Raw genomic sequence first — 25,065 nt, forward strand, 5'->3', positions numbered from 1 at the left:
AGTTAGAACAGAAAAAAAAAATGCCAAAGCTCTTCCAGACATCAGCTTCATGAAGCAAGTCTCGCCCCCCACTTCAGCACAAACTCCCTCATGCTTTCATGTCAAAGGCCCAAATGCTACATAAACCCCCTGCAGGATAACAGTGTCAGGAATGACCCACAACTCTCCAAATATATTTGATCATGCAGATGCCTTGACAGAGAGCACTTCAGAGTTTACCTTAGAAATAAATAAAATACATTGCTCTTCAGTGATTGAAGATTTGATTGATGGGTACTTTTGAAAGACTGTGAAAACACATGGATGTTCTTCTATGGAGAAATATGTAGGAGTGAAAACCTTCATATACCCTCGTATTTGGCCTAACTTTCGTTACTTAACAAGGAGCTCTTAAACAGACTCTGAGGTGAAAAGCACTGTGAAACTTAAGCGCACACAGGAAATGGCAACATTGACATTGTTTGTGCAAACATGATGTAACCTACTTGCATGCAGCACACAAAACACATACCTAACACACATGTACATGCACTGCGCATCTTGGATCACACACTTGGGTATTTATTATTTTTTTTAATATAGCATCCCTGCCTCATTTTACGTATGTTTAGTGGGAAGGTTGGACTCCCACTCCATGCCATCCCGTGTTGAGGCCTAGTAGCACAACACTCAGGCCCCACAGTGAGGGAATGATTATTTACTTCAACATTTTTTTCCCCATGATGCTGCTCACCCCAGTAACCACCTACTTCACTTCCACTAATTGGTCTTAACAACCCCTGTGAGACAGATATCACTAACATGCAGCTTTTAAAAGGTGGAGCATGAAGCTAATTGGCTTCACTTCGCAAAATTCCAGTAGGTGTCGGTTGCTGCCATGATAGCCAGCAGGCGGCCTGACAGAAAGGCGCGCATCCGTCACCTTCCTCCATCACTCGCCTACTGCTTTTAACATAACAAGCAATCGCCTCCGCTGCAAGTGCCAGCTCTGAGGGTCTGTCATTAGCCTGAAGGACACCACAGCAAGGAAGGGATCACCAGCATCAAACCCATCCATCAGCTTAGGTGCTCAGTTTGAGACGCCTGGGAAGCAGCACTTGATAGAAAGGTGCTCCAGCTATCTCAGTGGCTTCAGAAGTGCTGCAAGCCAAGCATCAAAAAAACAAAAACCAACCCACAGCGTTATCTACCACCTGCAAAAAATGAAATTTTAGTGACCAGGAATAGGACATATAAAACTGCCCAGAGAAACAACCATTTGCGTTATCCAGTCTCCATCCCTTCATGTCCTGCATGTACCTGCCACACCTTTATGTCCCAGACGTGCAATCTAACACAACCAATGCCATCAACTCATCCTCTGTGCAAAAGATGGATGGTGTTCAAGCAGCAGAGGCCAAGAGTAGCCCCCAGCCCCACGTGATGGGGACACCACAGCCAGGTACCATTCCCCCTGAGCCCAGGTTTTAGGCAGCTGCAGCCCAGGGAACAGAGCTCACAAACCACGATCGTGATGCGGGACACAGCCAATTCGTGCTCTGGATATGTGCGCTGTTACCCTGATGGAGCAGCAACAGTCAGAGTTACAAAGCTGGTGATGAATCAGCGAGTCCAAGAGAGTTTATATATAAATATATTTTAAAATATGTTATTTAAGGGAGCAGTATAGCACGCATCAGTAACAAAGGGATTGTGGCAACCAACAAATTATCCCCTGTAGAAAATTCCAACAAAGTTGGGTAATGACAAAACCCAAAAGAAAAAATTCCATCAGGGTAAAAAAAATAAAATTCAAAAAAACAAAAATAAACACTAAAAGCCTTGCAGAACAGTGATCTTTCCTCCTTTAACTTCTACAGGACTGGAAGCCAGATGTATTTTTTTTCCTCCATTTTGCCAGACTGCTGAAAACTAAGCCATCTTGAACACATATTGAAAAATTAATTAAAAAAATCTTCTTGATTATTGCTTTTGGATCACCAAATAACCTACAGAATAACAGCTTCTCTCTTATCTCTAAGTCAGTCTAGAACAAGTTGGAGGGGAGGGAGGGAAGAAGGTGGGCTTGAGGTTGGGCTTAAGCTCAAGGGTACTTACCCATTTCTTTTCTATAGGGAAAAGATTTTTTTCCACCTTAAGTAGATGCAGTATGTTTTCTCTTTAGCAGAAAATAACAGACTAGTATATGATTTATATGCCAAGTGAGGTATAATGTACATTCAAATTCTAGTTTGTTTCTTTAGTAAAAGAATCTGTAAACCCCCCTACTTTTCTTCTTACTGCATTTTACTGAATTTCCTTTACCTTCATTAAACACACTTATCTGCCTGAAGAGGAGGCTTTCCAGTTTTCTTTCTGAGTCTATCAAAGCTGCTTTTCAGAACAAGAGGCATCATTTCCTCCAGGGCCTGAGAGGGTCTCCCAAGAAATAATTTCTCCAGCCACCCCATTGGGGAAACAGAGATTCAAAGTTCAACACCAGCTGAAGTGTTTGGGGTTCCTGTTTATGGGCAGGCTTCAGCTTACCTGCCTGAACAACCACGTATGAAAATGCTGTCAAAGAGGAACAAGGAGCAGCTTTGCTCCTCACCACCACCAAGCTTGGGAAGGAGCGCACAGCAATAGGCATCGTTGTGCGAGATGAATATTTAAAAAAAAAAAAAAAGGGACAAATACACAATTTGTTTTGCAGTTTATTAACGGAAATGTTTTCCTATAATTAATCACGGTCCAGAAAGCTGCTCTATAGCACGCCGTGCCTCCCTGCCCCCAGCCAGCCCCCATGCGGCCTGAAATTTTGCAAAGCCCTGCATTGTTCTCCCTGACACCGGATCAGCCAACACAAAAAAGCAACTGCCAGCTCAAAAGCAATCCGGCGATAGAGCCTGGTGCTATCTAATCAAGGGCAAAAGGTCACTTCCGAACAACTGGGCAATAAAAGATTATTTCCAGCCGCAGAACAGAAAGGCCCCATGGTGGATGCTTGAAAGGGGGGGGTGGAAGGAGGGCAAAAGGGCTCCTGTCTGTGGGAGGAAGTGCATTGAATACAGCCAGCAGACGGGAACCATCTGGCTTTGTGAGCAGTCTGTTCTTGAGGAGAGAGAAAAAGCCCCCTCAGCGGGGCCGCTGACTCCGTGCATCGATTCAAGCCGCCTCCCCCCCCCCCAGCTTGAGAGCAGCTTTCCCAGGCACGGGGACTCGGAAGGGGAACTTTCCCAAGGGGCAGCCACATCTTATCTGGGGCCGGCTGCAACAGAGGGCTCTGGACCAGGCAAGGCTGTTTTCACCAGCTGCGTTTTTAATAGCAAAAGAGATTTTTAGCAGCATCCCCCCAAACACCTCAGCACTCGTCCCACCCATGCCTGCACACCAGCCTGGATGGACATCTCCTCAGGAATTAACTTGGATCACGCAAATCGCCTTCATCCAGAGCCCGCAGAGGAGGAAGTCAGGAGCACTGCCAGTGCTTTGGGAAATATTCTCCTTTCCAAAAGGCAGGGGGGTGGTCACTGCACTCCTCTTTACAGCTGGCTGTGGGTCATCCTGGCTCATCTGAAAGGAAGCTGAGTTCAGAGGTGCAGCTTGACATTCATTGGTTTCTAAATCTGAACCTCTGAGCGATTGCCCCAGCCAGCCCAAGGACTGGGGCCTGAGCAAATAGCCTCCAGCTAATCCTGTTGCAGTAGGGGGGAAACGAAGCAGTTAAGTGTCCAGTTTATCAACAGAAAAACAACAACTGAGCCTTTGTCCTAACAGGGTGCATTAGGAAACCGTTTGGCAGGGCTCATATGCATGAGAAACCAGGGCAGCTGGGAAACACTGACGTATGTTTTAGAGAGAGCCATGAAGACATCAGATGAGAAAAATACTCCTTGCATTGATTTTCTCCAAGGTCAGCTTCAAAAAGAAGAACTCAAGAATTCTGAACGTGTCTGACACAGCTTGACACTTGAGGGTTTCATTAAAAAGTAACCCTCACTTAAAAAATCCTCAAAGCAAGAATTAAAACTCAGAAACATGACAGAACAGGCCCTCCACCATAGCCTGCTTGTGACAGGTCAGAAAACAACATTACCAACATCATTTTGGCCAAATGGCAAAACCAGGGCTGCAGCAGCTGCATTATTTATCATAAGCTAAGTCACAGGGCAAAAACACCAGCACTTCCACTACAGTCTCACCAAAACACTAGATATCAAACAGACATGGAAACACACAGAATATAATTTGGAGACGAGGCCAAAGGAAAAGCCTGGAGTTAAAATGGATCACTGTAAAGTGGAATTAAAAAAAAAAAAAACACACACACACAACCAGTGTCACTTACCCACCCCTTACTCCTTTTTGACATTCAGTACCTATTCTCATTTTTTACCCAACTAAAAGATTCTAATCAGGTAAAAGCATTTTTCTCTAAGGATTTTAAACACTCAAAAAGTATTGGAAAAGCACAGGCAAAAGCCTGTGCCACTACTTTCCCTATTTCCTCAAGAGCTGAGCAAAAAGCACTGCATGGTTAATCAGGGCAAGGTATTCAATCCACGCAGCATACACGGAAATTGTGTTCCACTCACTGTGCAAACCCTGTGGGGAAAACAACCTGAAGGCAAAGTGTGCATATATATATATTATATTTATATACAAATGTGTGTGTGTATATATACATATATATATATATATAAAGCAGGTGAATCTCAGGTCAAGTCTGTTGCTGCTTTGATAGCAACACTTTCAGCACTTCAGAAAGTAAAAACACTTATTGGAGCAATGAAATTCTGCCTCGAAGAAGACAACTAAGGAAACACATCCCCATAGCAGTCGCCTTACAGACAAGGCAAAAAAGTAAATGATGAGGTTATCATCAGGAAGAGCACAGGCCCAAAATCCCAGGGCAAAACCTACGACGGGAATTTACATAGAGCTTTTAAGGAGAAGCAAATTAAACATTTCCTTGAGTGCCCTAAAAAAAAAAAAATTAAAAAAAAAAACCAAATGGATGCTTCCATACTACAGCAGTGCAATATTCATATTTCAGTCACAATCAAGACAAACATCTGGAGCAGGGAGGCAGTTTCTAGTCCCAAGTACAGTAACTAAAAAAAAAAAAGAAAAGATCATTTCAGAGCCACATCAGCATCCTTTGAGGCCAGAGCATGCCCCAAGAGCCCTTTGCTAAGCAGCCACCCTGGTTTCCACTTAGCATTAGTTACAAGCCTCTTTCTTAGATAGTTTGGCAGCTTTGTGGTTCAAGGAGGAAAGAAAAAAATATATCCTATTAAGTGTAGCCCAGCAACCCAAAGACTGAAAGATGGGAAGCTGTTCCCAGCATGCACAAGCAACAAAGTTGCACTTGAAAACAGAGGTTTTAATTGTAAGACGCATTTCCAAACTACCTTGCTTTCCAGGGGCCACCTGGACGGGGCAAGGTACGCTATCAAGCAGTTAGTGCCCTCCAACAAGCAGCTTCCCATCACCAGCCACATACAGGGCTACACTTACAAGGTTCTAAATGTGTACCCTTTGTATCACAGAGGCCACCCAAAGGCCCTGTCCTGGACAGGGATCATCTCTGGTTATGCACCAAACGAGTAAGCGTACATTCATTTGGTAAGTACCTCAACGTGGTCTCTCCAGAAGATGCAGAACAGGTACTTTGCAAAAAGCAGATAGTATAATTCTCATACCAAATAGCTGAAGCTTAACCACAGGTCAAAGGCCAGTTTTTTCACCAACACACTATCTGAAGCGTGCTACTGCAGACTCTAGCATCATAGCATAGATTCACCAAATATACACCAGGTGCCCCAGGGCAGCTCCAGCAAAACAGAAGACAGCAGCACGATTCCCACAGCTATACAGTGACATATTAGCCCTCTAAAGTAATAAACAACCCCCCAAAGCTTAATATTGCAGATCTTGTGGAAGGCCCAGAGGAGATCAAGACAGACTATGAGCTGTATCCAGAAGAACAGGCCTAAAACTTACCCTTACATCTGAGCAAAGGTTCTTTTCCTAGGTGTGGCCCCTCTGAGATGAATTTGCACCTGCTGATTTTGTGGAGTAACACAGCTACTCCCTAGGAGCAGAAACAAGCCGCCACAGGAGCCTCTGATTGCTGACAGCTTTCAGGGCAGAAGTTTTCCATTTCACACTGAGCTTTCAGATCCTGGAGCACCAGTCTACCTTGTCCTCAGTACCCTAACTTGCTTAGCCAATGACCCACATGTGCACTGCTTGATCTTGCTGACTTGGGATTCTGCAGGGTTGTACCCTGAGGGAAATACACTGCAGTAATCTACTCTGCAGATTAGGCGTGCAATCACTATTTCTTACATCCAGTTGTAAATCAGACGGTTTCCTGCCTAGGCCTAGATAAGAGGATAACCCCTAGGCTATGCACCAGCTGACAATTGCAAGTCCTTTTGTTAAGGAAATGATTGCAGATGACTAAGTGCTTTCACCTGTTTCCCTTTGCCAGGTGGCATCTCTGCTGTGTGCCTGGACTGAGCTAAGCTCATGGAGACAAGCATGAGAAACTATTAGTCCCTTAGAAAGTGGAAGTCAGGGGTGTCGGGGACCAGTAACCAAGTGTGGACATCGGGTTGCCCAGCCAGAACGACAGCCCGAAGCCAGGAGCAAGGGCTGCCCAAGTGCTGAGACGGCTGCTGAAGCTAAGGCTCAGGTCCCATGGTGGAGGAGCTTCTCCAAACCAGCCTTAGAGAGCATCCCCTGTTTCCTCAGCAGGGGAGCTCCAAAAGGACAGCTACCCCCACCCAAAATGCTCCCTTTATAATGAGCTTTTAAAGCAGTCATCTTTGAGGCCATAATTTTTGTACCCAGTGGTTCCCTTTCCATACTACCTTCTTACTAATGACTCCAGAAAGCATAATAAAAATACTTCATACAATTCAAATACATGTAATAAGTTGGAAAAGTCCCTTGAGATCATCAAATCCAGCCATCACCTAGCACAACCAAGTCCACCCCTAAACCATGTCCCTAAACACCACATCCACACATCTCAAATACCTCCAGGGACAGTGGCTCCACCACCTCCCCGGGCAGCCCATTCCAATGCCTGACCACCTCCTCCATGAAAAAATTCTTCCTGACATCTAATTGCTTGTAGTGTGTTGTTTATTTTAAGTACAGGAATGACACAGTAACATCTCATAAAGTACCCATTATGTCAGCATTAGCTGTTCTGGGGGGAAATGGGCAGGAAGATGGGATGGTTTCCTTGTTGTCCCAGAGCAAGGTTGAGATCTGACGGCAGGCCTTCCTGGCTCAGGCTTTTGGTTCACACTGCTTCTTGCATACATAAAGTATAAAATACCACTTTATCAGGACACTGACTTTTTCCAACGGAAGGAGTAAGAATGTGAAACAGGTTCCACCACCGCTTATGATCAGGATGAGGAGTGGGAATTGTTTCTCTGGAAGGAAGGCCTGGAGTCTCAGGGTCTGCTGGCCTCCCCTTGCACTTGTACCTCCGCCAAGGCTGGAGTCGGGATGGGGAATTTTACAAACTGTTTGCCCTTCTGACTCCGATGTGTCATCGCACATCCTCATCCAACTCACCCATTGTTTCTGTGTTGTCATTCACACTTCTCCTCTCTTCGGCGCTCGTTGCAGAGCAGCTCTGTGGGGTGCCCACCACCGTAGCTGCAGGGCCTGGGGCAACTGGCTCTGTCCATCAGGCTGCGATGTCATGTCTCATAACCCATCAAAAGCACTTTGTTTAAAGCAGAGAGCAGATGAGATCATGAGACGTCTTAACTATTCTGTGCTTCTGGCATACCACCCACTTATCTGGGAGGCATTGTGAGAGGATATTGTAAAGGTTACGTATAACCAAAACAGAGTAGGCAGGCATTCCTCTGCCCATCATTTGTTTTGGCAAATTTACATCCTCTTTGAAAAACACGATGGAGGCATCATTTTCTGCAGCAGAACATCATGTACGAGCAAGGCTGACAAACAGAACGGTCTGTCCAAAATCACAGAGGAAATTTTTGACCTGTGAGAGGAAAAACTTTGTTTTATGTTGACTGTGTATGCAAATATCCCCACATATCATCTCTGTGCCCACAGAAGGCAAAAGCAGAGAGAGGACGTGGTTATCTATCATACAGGCCATGTCACGGGACATATTTTTATCACGAGTTGTATTTTATATAAACACTCCAGAAGAGTCAGAAAAGTGTCTCTTTGAAAATATGTCTCAAAAAAAAGTCAGAAAGCAAGCCAGAGGCAGAGACGAAAAATGCAGGAAAAAAGGACTTCATTGAGTTTAAGTGGCAGTGGGTGGGAGTCACCTCACGTAACTCCAGCCACCTAGCTCTTAGGCATCTGCTTTCATCTGCAATTCCTCCGCAGCCATCAGAGCGGGGTGCCTTCAGCAGCAGGGCTGGATCCCAGCCTGCACAGCAGTGCTTTCACAAAGCCCTGCCTTGCCAGGGGTCTGGCCGAGGCAATGAGCAGGTCCAGCTGAGGGACACCAGCCCGGATCCTGCAGTTTTGCCCCTCCGTGTTAAGTAAGAAGAAGTATTTGCAGTGCAATGGCAAATAATTATTCAATAAGGGAGGAAAATATATTATCTCAGCACTTCTAAGTCAAGGTGCCAAGAAGCACTGCATTTCCTCAGCATTATCCTCTGCCAGGAAAAGGTAGGAGAGTTGTCTGAAAGAAAATGAGTGTGTGTATTTATAACCGAAAAAAAACCCACACTCCTTACTCCTGTAAGAGAAGTAAAAATGCAGTAGATGCCTATGGTGTCGAGTTCCAGCTGGACACAAATTGAAAAAATTAAGGGTTATAATTATGCTCTTGATTTGAAGAAATAGTCTTTATTGAACACACATAAAACATACAATCACTTTTTTTCCCATTGTTTTAATTATCTTCACTGAAACTTCAAAATAAAATATTAAGAGTATTAAGGTTTACAAATCTCAAATGCTAGGCATGTAGATAGACAAAAAATACAACAAAGTGCTCCTGTTCACTTGCACCCCTGCAATTGTTCTGTTCCTCTTCTAGTGTGAGCCCTATACATCAGGGTCAGGACTTGGCTTTATCTTGACTATTCCAAGTTATAAATTAAAGGCAAGATGGACTAACAAGGTCAATATTTTTAAAAGCCTGTAGTTAGTTTCTGAAATCCATATGTAGAAACTGAGTTAAGCTTGATTTTCAGGTTGCATCATCCAGTGAACAAAGCCAAATTTTAGGTAATCCTTCATGAGCTTCACTGCAGGCTCCCATTTGACAGAGTACATTGAGCAGAATTTGCAGCTAAACCTGATGCACTTGTTTCCCTATTACCTGTGGAGCTGCTGAATCTACATACAAAGTGCATTTCTGTCCTCTCAGGTGGACAACCACCGGCTGGCTCATGTAACCTGCCCATCGGCACACTCCTGAGACAGCCATGTGTAAGTCAGGAACTCCTGGGTTCTTTGGATTAAATCCCATTGGAAACAGGAATAGCAAATAGGAGATGGGCACCCTCCCACTTTGGCTGGTATTTCCCTTAGACATACAGTGTGGGCGATCCTTGCCAAGTTCACCAGCACATTTGGAAACCTTGGGAGTGAGCATCAGGCGGGGATGATGAAGGGCACCTGGGGTGGGTTTGAACGGAGCAGGGACCGCTCTGCTGGGGCACCCAGATCCCTGCAGCTGCAGGGATAACCCCAGGTCACCCCAGGCCACTCCAGCTTTTCCTCTGGAGAACTGGGGCAACAACAAATAAACCTGAGACAAGTGGGGGTACAGGAGGGGCTTATGCTGCTAGAGAATTAGGGAAAGGTAGCTGTAATAGAGAACTGCACTGTAAATGCAAGTTACGTGTACAAATATATGTTGACGCTACAGCAGTTCACATTTCCCTAATGCAAGGGAACAAGATTTACCAGTGGTAGTAGTAAGAGGCAAAATTATTGAACTTTTCTAAAATGTATTGTAGTTCTCAAAAAAAAATAAAAATAAAAAGGAAAACCACTTTTTCACATCTATCTCCAGTGTCTTCCTAAATTATCAACAAGGAACTGGAGAAAGAAGGACATTATCACAATCACAAGAACAAAGCTATGAATTAGGCAGTTTTGCAGCTTGGCTTTAAGACTCTGCCCAAAATTTCTCCCTCTTCTTTTCCAGAGCTCCTGATGAAGATCAGCAACAGAAGGCCCATCCATTCATCTGTCCCAACTCTGAAGAAAACACATCCAAAGTTGCTGCCACGTTTACTTCCTTTGGGGATTGTTTCTATTGCAAAATTTACAGTCAAAAGGACATCACCTAGGTCATAGAAGTAAGAGCTACAACAGGAAGAAGGAGAAACAGAAGTGGGTTAATGAGTCAGACAGTTTTTCCGATAGCCTTGCAGATGGTGAGAACAAGAAGCAAAAGCTGTGTTCACAGTTAAAGCTAATGAAACGCTACACGCCTCATAGGAAACTCAGAAACACAGGCATAAACTGCAGAATTGCTTCTCATTTTTTTCCTTTTTTTTTTTTTTTTTTTTTAGTACTTTCTCAATTGTTCAAATTCATGTGGATGGCGTGCATGTACAGAATTCCATCAGGTGCTGCTAGAAACTTCTCCTTTTTGTCTCATAGCCCTATATCCATATGTGTAGTCTCAGTAACTACCTACAAAGCTGCACCTTCAGGCCAGGAAGTAAGGAGAGAGAGCAGATGACTGTCCTGGAGCCTAAGATCTCATTTAACACAGAGAGGCAGCCCTAACGCTAAGGCTGCAGCCTCCAGGCTCTTCACTGTGTGAAGTTTTCCCTGGTGCCAGAGAAAAGCACCAGAAGTCTCTTCCCCTGGACCTTCAGTCCAGGTGCCCTGTATTTAATGAATGGCTGCATCAGCATTACCAACAGAGGCAGCAGCTTCTCGGGCCAGCAGTCCCACCACCAAACCCTGCCCTCGGCTGACAAAGGGACAAACAGAACGAGAGGCTGCCTTGGGGCAGGGCAGTGTAGGAGATGCAGGGTTTCACCCAGAGCAAAAACGTGAGCGAGGCTCCTTGTAACAACCGGGAATTACTGAAGCAGGTTTTGCCATAGCAAACTTTTCCATCTCTCCTCCAGCTTTTGCACGCATAATGTCTGCAGATGCGAAACGCAAGAGGGCATTTACATACTGGGCAACTACTTTATGTGCATACACGAATCTCCCGCTTACTCAGGAAGTTTCCATATACGCAGCAAGGCCAAATAAATAGTTAGCTCTACAGGCAAAAAGAGAGACGTCTGTGCCAGCACGTTCAAAGGTCCATTTTTATTTTTCCCATCCTTTCAAAACTTGCCCACATACTGCCTCACAGCCTGCAACATGCAGGCACAGAGCTTACTTCTGAGGCTGGCAGCAGGTGACACTTATCCTGATGTTAATCTCTTCCCTGCTACCCGCGAGGAACTCAAGCATCCCGACTCAGACTTTTCCTCTCTGCCCCAGCCGTGTGCAGTGTATTTTTAGATAAATACTAATAATGATGCGAGAGAAGCTTTTTTTTTTTTTCCAGCTTCTTCCTAGGTGCCCACAGATAATTATCAAGATAATGATAAACAAAAGACATATATAGCTTTATGTGGTAAAACAAGCTTCTGTATTTAAGATAAACTTTAAAGAACAAGTGGTTTCCTAGAACTGAATATACATAAGAAAATATTTAACCATCCTACATAAATGTCAACAAGGTTTGAGAAGTGTGCACCTAATAAAGGAGATAGAGGATACAATAAAAAGGGGCCCTAAATCAAAGAGCAGGTTCTCAACAGTAAACACTCACATACTGGGCTGACTGAGACAGGCAGACCATCCAGGCTCTGCTGCTTATCCTTCATCATTTCTAGCAACCAAACATCTCCTCCACTCTGCTTTTTCCTTTATTTGCTTGGATGTAAATTTGACCCATCTCGCTAAGGTTACGCCTGGGACCGCATCCACAAGACGGCATCTGCACTGGGAGCTCAGGGTGGGCTTCTGCCTCCATTTAAGGGAGGGAAGGAGGGAAGGAAGGGAAAAAGGAAGGAAGGAAGGAAAAAGAAAGAAAAAGAAAAGAAAAAGAAAGAAAGAAAAAACGCAGAGCAAACATTATCTATTGTTAATTACCTGTAAAGTAGGGCTTTAGCCACTTCCCCAGCTTCTAAGAGCTCTGAAGTGAAACCTGAAAGAAGCCACCCATTGTTTTCAATTGTGCAAGAGCCAGGAGCAAATAGGGCTCAAATTGCAGCTCTGAAAGGCAACAGGAAATTGGCATCCCGGTAATCTGCTCCCGACTATTCATAGTAACAAAGGCTACATTCCTCCTAAAATATTCACCATTAGAAACCCAAGGCTGATCTATTTAGTAAGGCCCACAGACTAAATCTGTGGAAATAAAGGTTTTTAATTAGAAGGCCATAGGATATGGCTCTGGTTTCCAGCCCCGCAAGTAACATGTATTATTTGTACCTCCGCCTCGTTTCCCACATCTCCCAATGCAGGCATCCAGAGATCAGGATCACCGCCGTTCTCAAATATTAAAATACATATATATTAATAAACGTGGACCTGTTTGTTACAGATGGATCGTACTGCACAGTGTGCTGCACCAAGAGCATTTTAAATAGGTCCCCGTGTTAGGATTACAAATTGTTCCAACCAAGAGTAAAAACATTGCTTCTAAATCATCATAGTTGGATGCATGCACGCACACAGCCTGTGGCATGTTACAACATCCAGTTTACAAATACCCTCTAGAAAGTGCTACAGTTTAGACCTTAAGCACTTTCACCGTTCATTCATCTCTCTGTATGGAGGAATGACTTAACAGTAAAACACCACACTGCTAGTCAAAGATGCTAGTGCCTCGCAGCGTGACACCACACAACCCTCAGGTCTCGGCTTTCCCAGCAGCAAGAGAGAAATATTTCCCTCAGAGCTGCTTTATCAGGCATAGTTCATTTAAAAGAATTTAAGTACAAGCGCAAAATGCTTTGAGTTACTTGGTAAGGAGGTACTATTGCATTTTTTGCCACCTGAACAGATAAAGTTATCCCCTATCAAGTATGTTAGAGTTGTCAGCAGGAAGAGCAAAGCAGATTAACAATTACAGGGGATGTTATCTGCACCTGGCAGCAATGATGGATGACTGTGGAAGCACCACAGCGAGTGTGCCTGCTCCAGTGTGAGGCAAGAGATGGAAAGGGGAAAACAAGCCCATGGACTCTAAAACTCAAGATTTGAGAAAAAAAAAAAAAAAAGAGAGAGAGAGATGTGGAGTCTCCAGAAAGATTTTGTATAAGTCTATCACTTGCTCTTACAGTGATCCTTTGTTTAATGCAGCAGAACTGATGCATTTTCAACTATATTTCCATACGTTCTCTTGCAGGTCAGTAAGCTCAAGCCCAGGTACCATGTACTGCCAAACTTTGGCAAAGCTCATATCCAGATTTGAACTTTGGACCAAAACAAAATCCCAAGATCCAACTGAACTGTATTTCCCACCCTGACTAACCAGGATCACCTTCACTGTGACTCGTAAGAGAGACAGAGCATGCAGAAGTGCATTAAACCAGCAAGTGCCTCAGCAGCAGAGCAGCACAGATGGCTCATACAGCCAGAGCATTTGTCATCCGGAAGAACTCCACACAGTGTAAAATAATGAGCAAGCATACAGTTATTCTCTATAGAGAGGGGGGCATGACATGACAGGAAATAGATTATGATAGGAAATAGATTTTTCTGAAAATGGATTTTTGAGCAGGAGCAGCTAGGAAACCTCAATGTTAAAAAGAAGGTACCATGCCATCTCCTAAAAATCAAGTTGGGGAAAAGCCATGGAACTTTCCGCTTTCTCTCTGGCAACTGGTTTATTCATTTTCATTTTAAAGTGTCTTTCTCAAAGTGTGCAGATCCAAAAGCATCAGATCGAACACCACAAAAGTAAGAAATGATGCTTTTGAAAGGATCTTTCCTATGTCAGATAACGCCAACTTTTCTTCCTGCTTAACATGTGGAAGAGGAGCTCTCACAGCACTGGAAGAACTGTCATATGGTCTGGAAGTTGAAGTATTCTCCAGAAGATGGGCAAGGCAATTTAAAATATCCATTAAGTAGATAATTTTAGCATGTATTTAGGGTATTCCAGCTGCTTCTCACAGTTACTTTATCATATAAACTAGGAACACTTTAACACTTACGAATCTTAATCGTTCATAAGACAGTGTGTGGTATGAACCATCCCAATTAATAAAAACAAAATAAGAAAACAGGAAAACACCCTACCGTCAGAATCGAGTCCGTTCAGAACTGCTTGCTGTGACATGAGCCACTAGTGGACATACACTTATGTTTGGCAAACTTAGTCACTGGTGTAAACCTGTTGGCTTCGTTCAGAAGGAATACTCTGCATTATAAAACCAGTCATACTACGGTAGCAGCCCCGAACGGTCAGGCAGTATGCGAGCTCCATTGTGCTCCCTATTGCACAAACACAATAAGGTTCAGCCCTTTGGGGTAGAGCCTCTGTCGAACATTTGTGCCTTTTGACAATGTGTTCTGTAGGATATTTGTTTTCAGATTCATAGCACTGTACATGTATACAAAGGTTTACAAAACAGGGCGTGCTGACAGTGCAAGAGAGGCACGGCTGTCACGCACACCTTTCTCTGAGGATTAAACAAATGGATGTTTCTTCAAAACCAAGCAATTGGCAATAATTACATTTTCGAGCTGAAGATTGCTAGTTTTGTAACATGCGTGACAATGCCATCCCCTTGGGATGGCACACTGCTTCCTTTCCTTTTACAGTACGGGCTTAGATTCCATTCCAAATGCACTGTATCACGAATACTGAAAGATCACAGGGATTTTCTGGTCCTTTTTGAAGTAAAAAGTAAAAGGGTTTCACCCCTCTATACGTTAACCTAGTAAGGTTATGTGTGGCCTACAGGAAATCTGTCCCTCATTTGTATTTACTAATAAGTACATGAGGCAGTGTCTCATCTAAAGACACCTTCACCTGGAGAAGCGGGAGCGGCAGCTGCAAGCATTACACTAGGAAAATGATGGCATTGCATCTCTCAGTCACAAATGCACACTGAGCAGTAGATACCACTCCGGGAACTGAGCTTTCTTCCAACTGTATTGGCTTCTGATATAGTGGCCGACATGTACATATTCCTTTTCAGCCTTTAAGAAACACCAAGTCTGGATTTACCTGTTAACACTACAGCCAAAGCCCGCAGTATCTAACAAAATGCACTTACCCAGACATACCCAAGTACTCCCAGTCCAGCTGAAGGGAGAGCAGATCCACACCTATACATTGCTACCTGTATACATGAAAACAAAGTGCACACACAGTGAAAACACAACTGAAAAGTGTAATGCTTGCAGGAATCGACACCTTCTGCGGTGTTTAGAGAGGGCCTGTGCTTTGGCACTGTGGTTGGTGGTGGGGATGTGCTCTGAAAGAGCTCCCATCTCCCTGCTGCAAGGGAGTAGTCACAGCACAAGGGAACACAAAGGGCCCGAATGATCCTGTGCTGGGATTTCACAGCACTGATGCAGCACCAGAAAGCAGATCCAGGGGCTGTGCTGACCACCTGACACACAGCCCAGCCCTATTCCCTGCGGGACAGCAGCACATCAGCCCCAGATACTGGTTACAGGCCAAGCCCTCGCTCTAATGGGGGAGGCAGAACACGATGAAGGCAACTTTCTGGGTAGCTTTGAAGTTTTTCGGGTAGATCCTTCCAATAAGTACAGAACTTCACACAGGCCCCCATGGCCATGTAACCACTGGCTAGGGTTGAAGCCACGTCTACGCTACTCCCATCAGGGAAAGCAAGATGAGAAATAACCGCAGCTAGGAAGGAGAAACATTTGAGCTGCCCTGAAAGCGCTTGCCCAGGGATGAAGGCTAATCAGAACAACACCTGTGCAAACCACGCACATTGTAAGGCTGGTAAATCCAGTTGTGTGATAGTAGGACAACATTGTACTCCAGGTTGTTTTTTTTTCAAAGCACTACCATGACTGACAGAAATGCTCCAGCTGGAAGAAAGCCAACAATTAATCAGGATTCCCCAGCATTTGGAGGTAATTTCAGCAGAACAAGAAACACAGAAGTATCAGTGAGTCCTGAGCATTCCTCCAGGACAAAAATCTATTACTTCATATAAGTCCATTAAAACACTTCATACAGCCTGTTTAATCCCTCTTAACAGATTTGCTTTATCACAGGGAGAGGAGCTAATCCTCTCCCACCTGTCGTTATGATACAGAACTATAAACAAGAGCAAGCACTCGTCATTTCTTAAGTACTATTCCCCCTCGGATAACACTATCATCCACACTAGCATTAGCGTAACGAAGCTGTCTCTAGTGGAACACCTTAACTCTCCAGTTCTCACCCTAACAATGTGTTCCCGCGGCAGGGAACATGGAAACTTACCATCTGTTTCCAAATCTCATCTCCTACGACCGGGTTCGAGATGCTAGGCAAACAGAGACTGTTTCCAGCTTGGTAAAGCTTCCCTTTTCCCTTCCTCCCAGACCTTACACCGAGACATTTCGGCACTCTGCCGTGTACAACCAGATGGCCAGCTTGCTCACATCCATCAGCAACCTATACAACTAGGTTACTAGGTCAGCTGCGCTTCTTGCCTAAATACACAATTCTTTCATACCACGTACTCTTCTTTTTTTTCAAAATAAAAACTATCAAAGCTACCTGAAAATGGCTAAGAAATAATTTTCACCTACATCATTACAGCAGCTGGACCTCGGACACTGTAGGCACCGTACAGACGTGTAAGAAGTGACCTGAACAGCATGCTGACAAAGTTTGGACTGAAGGACTGAAATCTACACTTCAGTCTCCCAGTTATCAGAAGTCCCATTAGCATTTAGCAAATCTGTTCACCCCCTCACAACAAGACGCTGTATCTGTAGGTGGTCATTCCACTTACTGCACTATAGGCAGTAGAACAGATCATAGTGATTGATGCTTTGGGGATATGTGAACTAACTACTGTCCCTTCAACGTGTGGAGGCTTACTTTGTGCATCTGTCAGCTCACTTACCACCACGCACCCACCAGGAAGACACCCATTTGCCCTCACACGACCCTGCTTGGTTCTTCACTGCAAAAAGCCGTCTGTCTGCCCGAGAGACGTCACGGCCACCGCCATACAGTAAGGCAATCATCCCACATCCTGACAGAGCCAAAAGTGAACTCAGAGAGATAGATGTAAAGTACAAAAGATGCAATATCTCAAACAAGAAAGGAAAGGAAACAAATGAGCTATTTACTTCTACTTCTTCAGTGCTGCCTTCTCTGGGTAACACCTGGCACTTAGAGTGCTGCTTCAGACACACAGTGAATGGTTATCACCTAATTTCTGCATAGGTCAAAGTCAAATGTTCCTCTTAAGAAACAATCTTAAATTATTCCCAACTTCAGTTAGTAAAGATTATTTAATCTAACTAGAGCATGTTTTTGTTGATTTCTTAGGAAATCTGGACCAGTGGTGTGATGCAGCTCATAATGGAAGATGGTCACAGAAAGGCTATGTGCGAGTGAGTCCTTTGGGCTTTCTTCTGCTCTGCTAAGAAACAAACCCTAACAAAACCCCACATAATCCACCTGGCTGAAAAAGAGACAGAAGTCAACAACATAAATAGTTTTTTTGGTTGGTTGGTTGTTGTTTTTTTTTTGAAGAGAGGAATAATTAACACCATTCAAGCAAACATACTCAACACAGAGCTGGATTGCATCCAGTCAGGAAACTGCAATTGGCTCGGTATTTCTGAGTGTCAGTACACAGTCTTAAAAATGGCACTATCTGACCAACGGTGACTGTTTGACAAGGATTTCATTGTCTCCCGAGGGCTGTTTGCAGCTGCCACTGTTAGAGAAGTATCAGTGATAAGGAAGTAGTGCTGAGCAAGTCATTTACTCCTCATTCTTCTCTTGGCTTTGCTTCATCTCACGAAGAATAAATTGTGGAAGGCAGATTATATATACATGCTGCTACCCCACAAGGCTCCTCGTCTGTAAATTTTGTCACGTTTATGTGCAGAACTGAGATTGAGAGAGCAGTATTACCAAGAGCATACTGTAAAGCAAATTGTTTCTTAGATGTAACATTATTATGATTTCACTGTGTACCTCACAGAAATTATACATGCTCTTTAATAAAGAACGCATTTTTTGGTCAGCTTTGATGCAGTTAACTACAAAAGCCCAGCTTACTCCAATCATCAGCATACTGGGAGTTAGAACAGCTTGAGCATGGCAATTCAAAGCAGAAGACTTCAAAACGCAATATGACACAGTTGTCAGATTATTAGTGTTCCTTAAGTGGAGTTTCTCTAGAACCACTTACTCTGAATACCATGTGGAATTACATCCATTTAATAAACTTTTTACTTCAAGAGAACTGTGGTGTTAGCCTTGACCCACACATGGACAGAAGAATGAGGTTTCCCCATTCACTCTTAATGAAAAGGGGTTTTGTTGAGTAAGTGTTAAATGGTCACAAGTAGCTGTGACACTTGGGTCACCCTTAAGAGCCTTTAATTTAAAGGCAGAAGGTGGATTCAGCTGACATTGGGAAAACGTATCGGAAGAGAAACAAATAAGCCACGCATATATATGTGTGCACATACACACACAACTCTCAAAGCTAGCAAACTGCAGCAACCCAAACTCTACTTTATATCATAATTTAACCAGCCAAGAAGGTCTATATGGGAAAATTTAGAATGGGTTTACATCTTAATTTGGTATTCTTTAGGAAACTAAACTTGAAGTCCTCCTCCACAACTACATTTAATGCTCTGGTAAATAAATAGGGCCTACACCTCTTGGGATTGTTGAGCACAATGCATACATTCAATTGCAAAAACTTACTTGATCAATGGTTAGCAAACTTAAAATTAGGGAAACTAAACTAGAGCACAGACTAGTGGTTTTGAAGTATCAATAGGAAGTTACTTGCTACCTGACAGACCACCTGACCAGAGGAAGAAAATAAGAACCCAGAATATGCAAAAGTAGCTTACAACCTGTCATTGTAACAAAAGAATTCAAGAGCCATTTTCATTAATTAATATATTTTCTGCATTATAGTTAACATATGTACTTTCTTCGTGTCATTCTTATTTCGTTAAGTATTGATATTTTGTTATATTCAGACATGAGTACATTTTCAAAGTCTTTTGCAATAAATATCATAAAATAATAGAGATTCACATAATAAATATTCTTTACAATAAAAAAAGTTTTAACAGACTTTTGTCTTAAAAATAGTTGGGATTCAACTTTGTGTTTTATACATAAAATATACAAAAAAGTACCACAATTTGTGGCTAAGGCAATAAAACAGGGAGCAGAATAAAATTATAAAGTACAGAGCAGAGCTAAATTCACTAAACCAGAGGATCACAAGAAATATTAAAGATTCAAGAACGTTTAGGTGACTCAATGACACCTGAAGGCTGTTTGGATATATGAACACCACCAACTTTAATATCAACATGATACTGATGGACTATAAAACAGGAGCAGGAAGGTGGAGTGAGCAATATCCTTCAAAGATCTGACAGCAAGAGAAACAAATGAGTACAGTTGCAGCCATAATGTCTCCAATGTGAAGATCTACATAGTGTAGCAAAAACTCAAGTTAAAAAAAAAAAGCAAGGGGAGAAACAATCAGCTAGCTCTCAGGACTGAGAATATTCCAAAAGTTAAGACAAAAGAGGTGGAGGCAAAAAAAAAGAAAAAAAAAAGCAGGCTGCTTACAGAAGAATCAGGCCTTTCATTTGGTAAAGCCTTTATTTTACATCCCTCTCCAGGAAGAGCACACTCAAGAAGTTATTTCACAATCCAGCTCACTCATGAAAAGTTACTCCTTGGTACCCCAGGGGGTTAACGACAAAAAAATTGCTGAGAAGGAAAAACATCTTTGGGAAGATATTCAGAGCAAGAAGCTGCAAGAGCCCAGTGAGCCCTCACTGTCTCTGTCAGGAGTGGTTCAGTTACAAACTCAGACGACCCTGCCAAAGTGAGCGGCAGACGCAGATACTAAGTCCACACTTACCAAAGAGCAGCAATGACTACGTAAAACGCTCCACACTCAGTTGAGTGAATACTCAAGAGGAGAACAAAGATGCAAAGGGAAGAACTTGTGTATTTGAAGTGGAGGGAGAAAGCAAAAGAGCAGTCTCCCCACCCCCCCTAAATGGGGGAAGGAAAAAAAGGAAAAAAAAATCAGCTACAACCTGAAAATCAAAGTTGGAGGAAGTAAACCTCCCTCCGAAAATCATGAGGGCTTGCCCTGACCCCGGGAGGGGCAGCTCTCCAGTTTACAATAGACAGTGTTGGAGTTCTTGCATCGGCAGCCTGGACGATTGACGCGGTCGTAACACCCTCGACACAGTTTGAGGCATCCTTTTGCAGGAGGGTAGCAGAGCAAGCAAGGCAAAAACAAGGACATTGCTCCCATGCACAGGTACCTAGAACAGCAATGTGACTGGGAGCAGGAGCAGGGATTATCCGCGTATGAGTCCCCTTCATCGTCGTTCGAACAGTGGTAGAAGATCCCTTTGACCAAGCACATGCAGGTGCCGTACTCCACCATGCTCTCTGCGGAGCACAAGCACTGCCGGTTGCAGGCCAAGCAGGAAGGAAGGGCCCTCGGGGCTGTGCACTCACCACACTTGCACTTCCCACACTGTTCGCAGATAAACTTGTGCTGTGTCAAGTCCTCTTTCAGAGGACCCTTCAGATCATCTACAATCAAAGACGACTGCTTGGGCTGTGTCCGGATTGTCCGGTCGGACCTGTGGCCTGAACCCGGCCTGGATGGAGGCGACCGGCCCAGCAGTCCTTGCTCTGAAGAGGCGCTGCTGTTGCTCCCAGAGCTGGCTGCGCTCCCCGTGCTCGTTGATCTGCTCAAGACCGGGGCCCTCACGTTATGCTGATGTGCCACATGTCCCACGTGACTGGGTCTGTGTTCGTAATTATTATTCACATTAATCGGTATAATTTCATGAGTCCTTTCATGCTTCTCTTGCCTTGGTGCTGTCCGCGGACCAGCTTTTTTCACCACAGATGGACCTTCGGTGTACTCGTTGCTGCCCCTGATGGCCTTGATCTGGTCTAGCGACAGGATCGTTGTTGGCTGGCTCTCTCTTTCATAGTCGAACCGCTGCCGACTGTCCAAAGAGGGCTGCTGAATCACTACTAACGAACCACCACCGCTGCTATGTTGACTTTGGGGCTCCATCTGTAGCGATCTCTACCTCTGGCATTCAGCGGGAACCTGGCATGCATCTGAAACCCTAGAATAACAATAAGAAGTCAGAAAGTGTAAATAAACATTGCGTGTGTACATATATACATACAGACACAAGATCAAGCGCAAAGGAGGAACAAAGAACAGGATACTTTTTGAAAATAAAAGTGATATGGCAAACCACAAATTGCCCTAGCCACCTGGCGCTGATCTCTTTCAGCAGGGGATTACAACAACACTGAGGATCTGGCCAAAGTCCAGCAATGGGGAGAACCTGGGTATGGCATCATAGGTGAGGAATGCTAAGGGAGACCCCTTGCCATTAAAATTACAATTCAGAAAGAAAATAACTATAAAAATCAGCATTAACCTGCAAGCTCACTTGGCAAGCCACAGGAACCAAGTGCTTCTCACTTGCTACCGAGCTCAATGTCTAATTAGCAATAGCAATTCTGCCTGCCCCCAAAACTAAGTTGGAAACATTAAGGAGCAATGCCAGGCTGCATTCTGCAGGGCAGAATAAAGAGTACGCACAATTCTCACTCTTCTGGCTTAATCTGCAGCATCAGAAAGCTAAACAGATTTGCTTGCTAGCATGCTTTGGTAAGTATCCTTTTTAAGGTGAGGTACGTGCACTATAGAGCATTGAAATAAGCACTGTCAAGTGGATGAGACATTTTCCGTAAGGAAATCAGCATGCAAATCTCATAAAACTAAAATAAGGGTGCAAACAGAAGCAATAAGGCTGCAAACAGAAGCCTGTTTTCAAGTATTTTCTGACCAAAGGGCAGAGTGTGAAAGAAAAACAGGTAGAAGAGAATAAGACAAATTAAGTGTCGGATAAGGACTTGTTTCAAAAAAAAGTTAGGCACTTTTAAAAAAACAGAATTAAAAAAAAGAAAAACAAAGAACAAATAATATTTCCCAAGATAAACTGATTAAAAGCTTCTGAAATACAAATTCTTCTATTCAGTCTTTTTAACTATTAACACACAGGTTGCCGATCTGGAAAACTGCAGTGACAGTTCTGTACCCACACGAAAACGTACATGAGACTACCTAAAAGCCAGATTTATAGAGAGAACCCATAAAACAAACTGCTTTCCTTTCCCGAAAGCCCTAGACAAACTCCCTGCAAGATGTCACGTACTTTTACCTGAAGGAACAACAAGATGAGTGCTAGGTGATCAAGCACTCCCAAAGAACCCATCCAACAACCGTGGAAAAGTCTGTCTCACCTCTCCAGCCCGCAGGTGGCACGGAGCTGTTTGCAACGCAAGTGACACAGGCACTGTGGACGCACGGAGAAGGACAGAGCAGGACTTATCCTAGCAGGTAATCGTGCATCTGTATCACTCTGACCGCTGCAACAGCTCAGTACCAGCTCCTATCAGGACGCAAAAGTCTCTGTGCTGATCCACCAGCCGAAGGTTTCATTTTACGTTTAATGTCACCTGTGAGGGCCTTAGGGTCACAGGCTTAGGAAGAAAGCAAAAAAGAGAAGCAGAAGAAAACCGCACTCACTTCTGATTCACTCGGCACAACAAGCAGCGTCCCTCCCGAGCGCTGAACACAAATCCACAACGCGCTAAGGCTGAATGAACGCGCAGGAGGAGAGATTTACAGCCGCACCAGCCAGGAGCCGGGCTCCCGGGGGAAGGCAAAATAACATCCCACGAAAATGCGAAAGACATCCAGTGCCATCTTCGGGGGAAAGCGCGGCACCAGCGCCGCGCGCAGACTGCCGAGCCCGGCTGCGGGGCAGGCAGAGGGCGGTAGGGGCCGAGGAAAGCCGCGAGGAGGACACCCCCGCCCCTCGCTGCGGGCGGCAGGAGCGGCTGCCCCCCGTCACACGGGGCCGCATGAGGCAGGACGGGGCGAGGGACCTGGCGGCTCCGCACCGCTCCGGGGCTGGCAGAGCCCCGGCCCTGAGGTGCTGCGGCGGGCGGCGCCCCCTGCGAGCCTCGCGGGGCGCGCAGCTGACGGGGAGGAAGGAAGAGGAGGGGAGAAAAAAAAAAAAAAAAAAAAAAGGGAGAAAAAAAAGTTATGAATGAAAACAAGGGCTTCCCCCCCGCCTTCTGCAGGGGGAGGGCGCAGCCCGAGGTCGCTGCTCCCTGCGGAGGGCGGACTTCCCGGCGTTTAAAGCGCCAGCGCACGGCGGCACGGCCGCTGCCGGGGCGGGGAATCCCCGCAGACGGCTGCGGGCAGCCGGCACGGCTCGGATCGGCTCTGCACGGCTCCTTCCCCCCCGAGCCCCCGCGGGGTCTGTCCGGAGCCCCACGGCCGCCGGGCACCACCGGCCGCTAACGGCCGCCCGGGCTCTGTCAGGGCACCCCCGCGGACGTCGCCCTCCGCCCCGCTCCGTGCCGCCCGGCACCTGCTCGCCCCGCCGCTTACAGGCGCAAAAAGCACGCCCCGAAACCAATTACCTCCTTAATTACGCCGGGAGGCGCTAATTGCGGCGGGCCGGGCTCCCAGCCCACCCCGCCGCCCCTCGGGGGTCGCCTGCCCCTCGCTCCCCCGCGGCTGCTTCCAGGGGCAGCGCTCTGCCCGGCCGCCCGAGGCGAAAAACACACTAATAGCGATAATAAAAAAATAGCAATAGCGATAATAAAAGCGGTAATAGCGACAATAAAACAGCTCGAGCCTCGCCGAGGCGGCTCCGCAGCTCGCTCCCGGCACCGGCGAGGGCTGAGCGCGGCCCCGCAGCGCGGGGGGCAGCCGGGGAGCGGGGCTGCGGGGCCGGCTGCGGCCGGAGCCGTGCGGCGGGCGGCTGCCATGTGCTCGGCGCTGCCGTCGGCGGCCGGGTGACAGGCTGCGAGCCCGGCCGCCGCCTCGCTGCCAGGCGATCGGCGCCGGCCAACGCGGAGCGCCCCCGGCTGCAGCGCAGCGGCTCCGGGGCTCGCCCCGCCGCCCCCTTCCCTCTCCCTCCGTCTCCGTCCGTCCGTCCCCGCACCTGACCCGGCCCCGCAGGCGCGCAGCTTACCGGAGGGCGAGGTGAGAGCCTGCCTGCCGGGGCACATTGGCGGCCCCGGCGCGGAGTCCAGCCCGGGCAGTGCAGGCAGCCTGGCGCCGTCCCGCCGCCGCGCCGGAGTGAGCGCGGCCGCTCTCCGCCGCCTTTCAGCGCGCAGCCCCCGCCCGCCGCCCGGCCGCGCCCCCGTGATGCCGATGTGTCACCGCGCGGCGCCCCCGAAATCCCGGACTGGACTCCGCCCGCTCACGGCTCCAGCCCGCGGGGGCCGCGCCGCCCGCTCGCCTCCCGCCCCGCGTCCCTCACGGCACGGGGCGGCCCCGCGCCTCCCTCCCGCACGGCTCGGCCCGGCTCGGCCCGGCCCGGCACGGCTCGGCCGCAGGTGGCCGCCCCCGGCCCGGCCAGCAGGGGGAGCGGGAGCCCCGAGGGGCCCGGCCCGCACGGAGGGGGCAGGGGTGTCAGCGGTGCAGGGCTGAGGTCCTGCCGTGAAGAGGGAAGCCGCTGCTCGGTGTCGAAGCTCGGCGTTGACCCGCCTGCCTTGCAGGTTCCCATCACATGTTGATCAGTGGAGGAAACACAGCGCTGTCCTCAGAGCCCTTATTTCTGTGTATATGCTACCTATTGCGTGACCACAGGTCATTTAGAGGCAACTTGAAGAACGCAGGAAAATGATGTTAAAAGAAATCAGCATTTTGGGAGTTATTTCTAAGAATATGCGACGCACTGGGACATGCGAGGCTTTTTAGGACTTGGCTAACCATCCCTAAAGTCCCATGTTTATCCAAAATA

General features: G+C 46.2%; 1 protein-coding gene across 3 annotated transcripts; it reads right to left on the reverse strand.

The window, feature by feature from the left end:
* Positions 1-15,001: 15,001 nt before the first annotated feature.
* SPRY1 (sprouty RTK signaling antagonist 1) lies at positions 15,002-24,463 on the reverse strand. 3 transcript variants are annotated; one of them, XM_035550623.2, is made up of 2 exons: positions 24,292-24,463; positions 15,002-21,351 (listed from the first exon to the last, which is right to left on the reverse strand). In XM_035550623.2, exon 2 carries the CDS (start codon positions 21,294-21,296, stop codon positions 20,331-20,333), a length of 966 nt encoding a protein of 321 aa, XP_035406516.1. In that variant the 5' UTR covers positions 21,297-21,351; positions 24,292-24,463; the 3' UTR covers positions 15,002-20,330. The 3 variants fall into 3 exon arrangements, with proteins under 3 accessions (XP_035406516.1, XP_035406524.1, XP_035406531.1); XM_035550631.2 differs by lacking the exon at positions 24,292-24,463 and adding an exon at positions 22,830-23,284 and having other exon boundaries at positions 17,787-21,351; XM_035550638.2 differs by lacking the exon at positions 24,292-24,463 and adding an exon at positions 22,544-23,235 and having other exon boundaries at positions 17,787-21,351.
* Between the last annotated feature and the right edge of the window lie 602 nt (positions 24,464-25,065).

Source organism: Cygnus atratus, chromosome 4 (genome assembly GCF_013377495.2).
Source record: "Cygnus atratus isolate AKBS03 ecotype Queensland, Australia chromosome 4, CAtr_DNAZoo_HiC_assembly, whole genome shotgun sequence".
Lineage (NCBI taxonomy): Eukaryota > Metazoa > Chordata > Aves > Anseriformes > Anatidae > Cygnus > Cygnus atratus.

Bases quoted from the DNA above. Each gene is read 5' to 3' on its own strand.
- SPRY1 (XM_035550623.2), bottom strand. From the start codon at position 21,296: ATGGAGCCCCAAAGTCAACATAGCAGCGGTGGTGGTTCGTTAGTAGTG.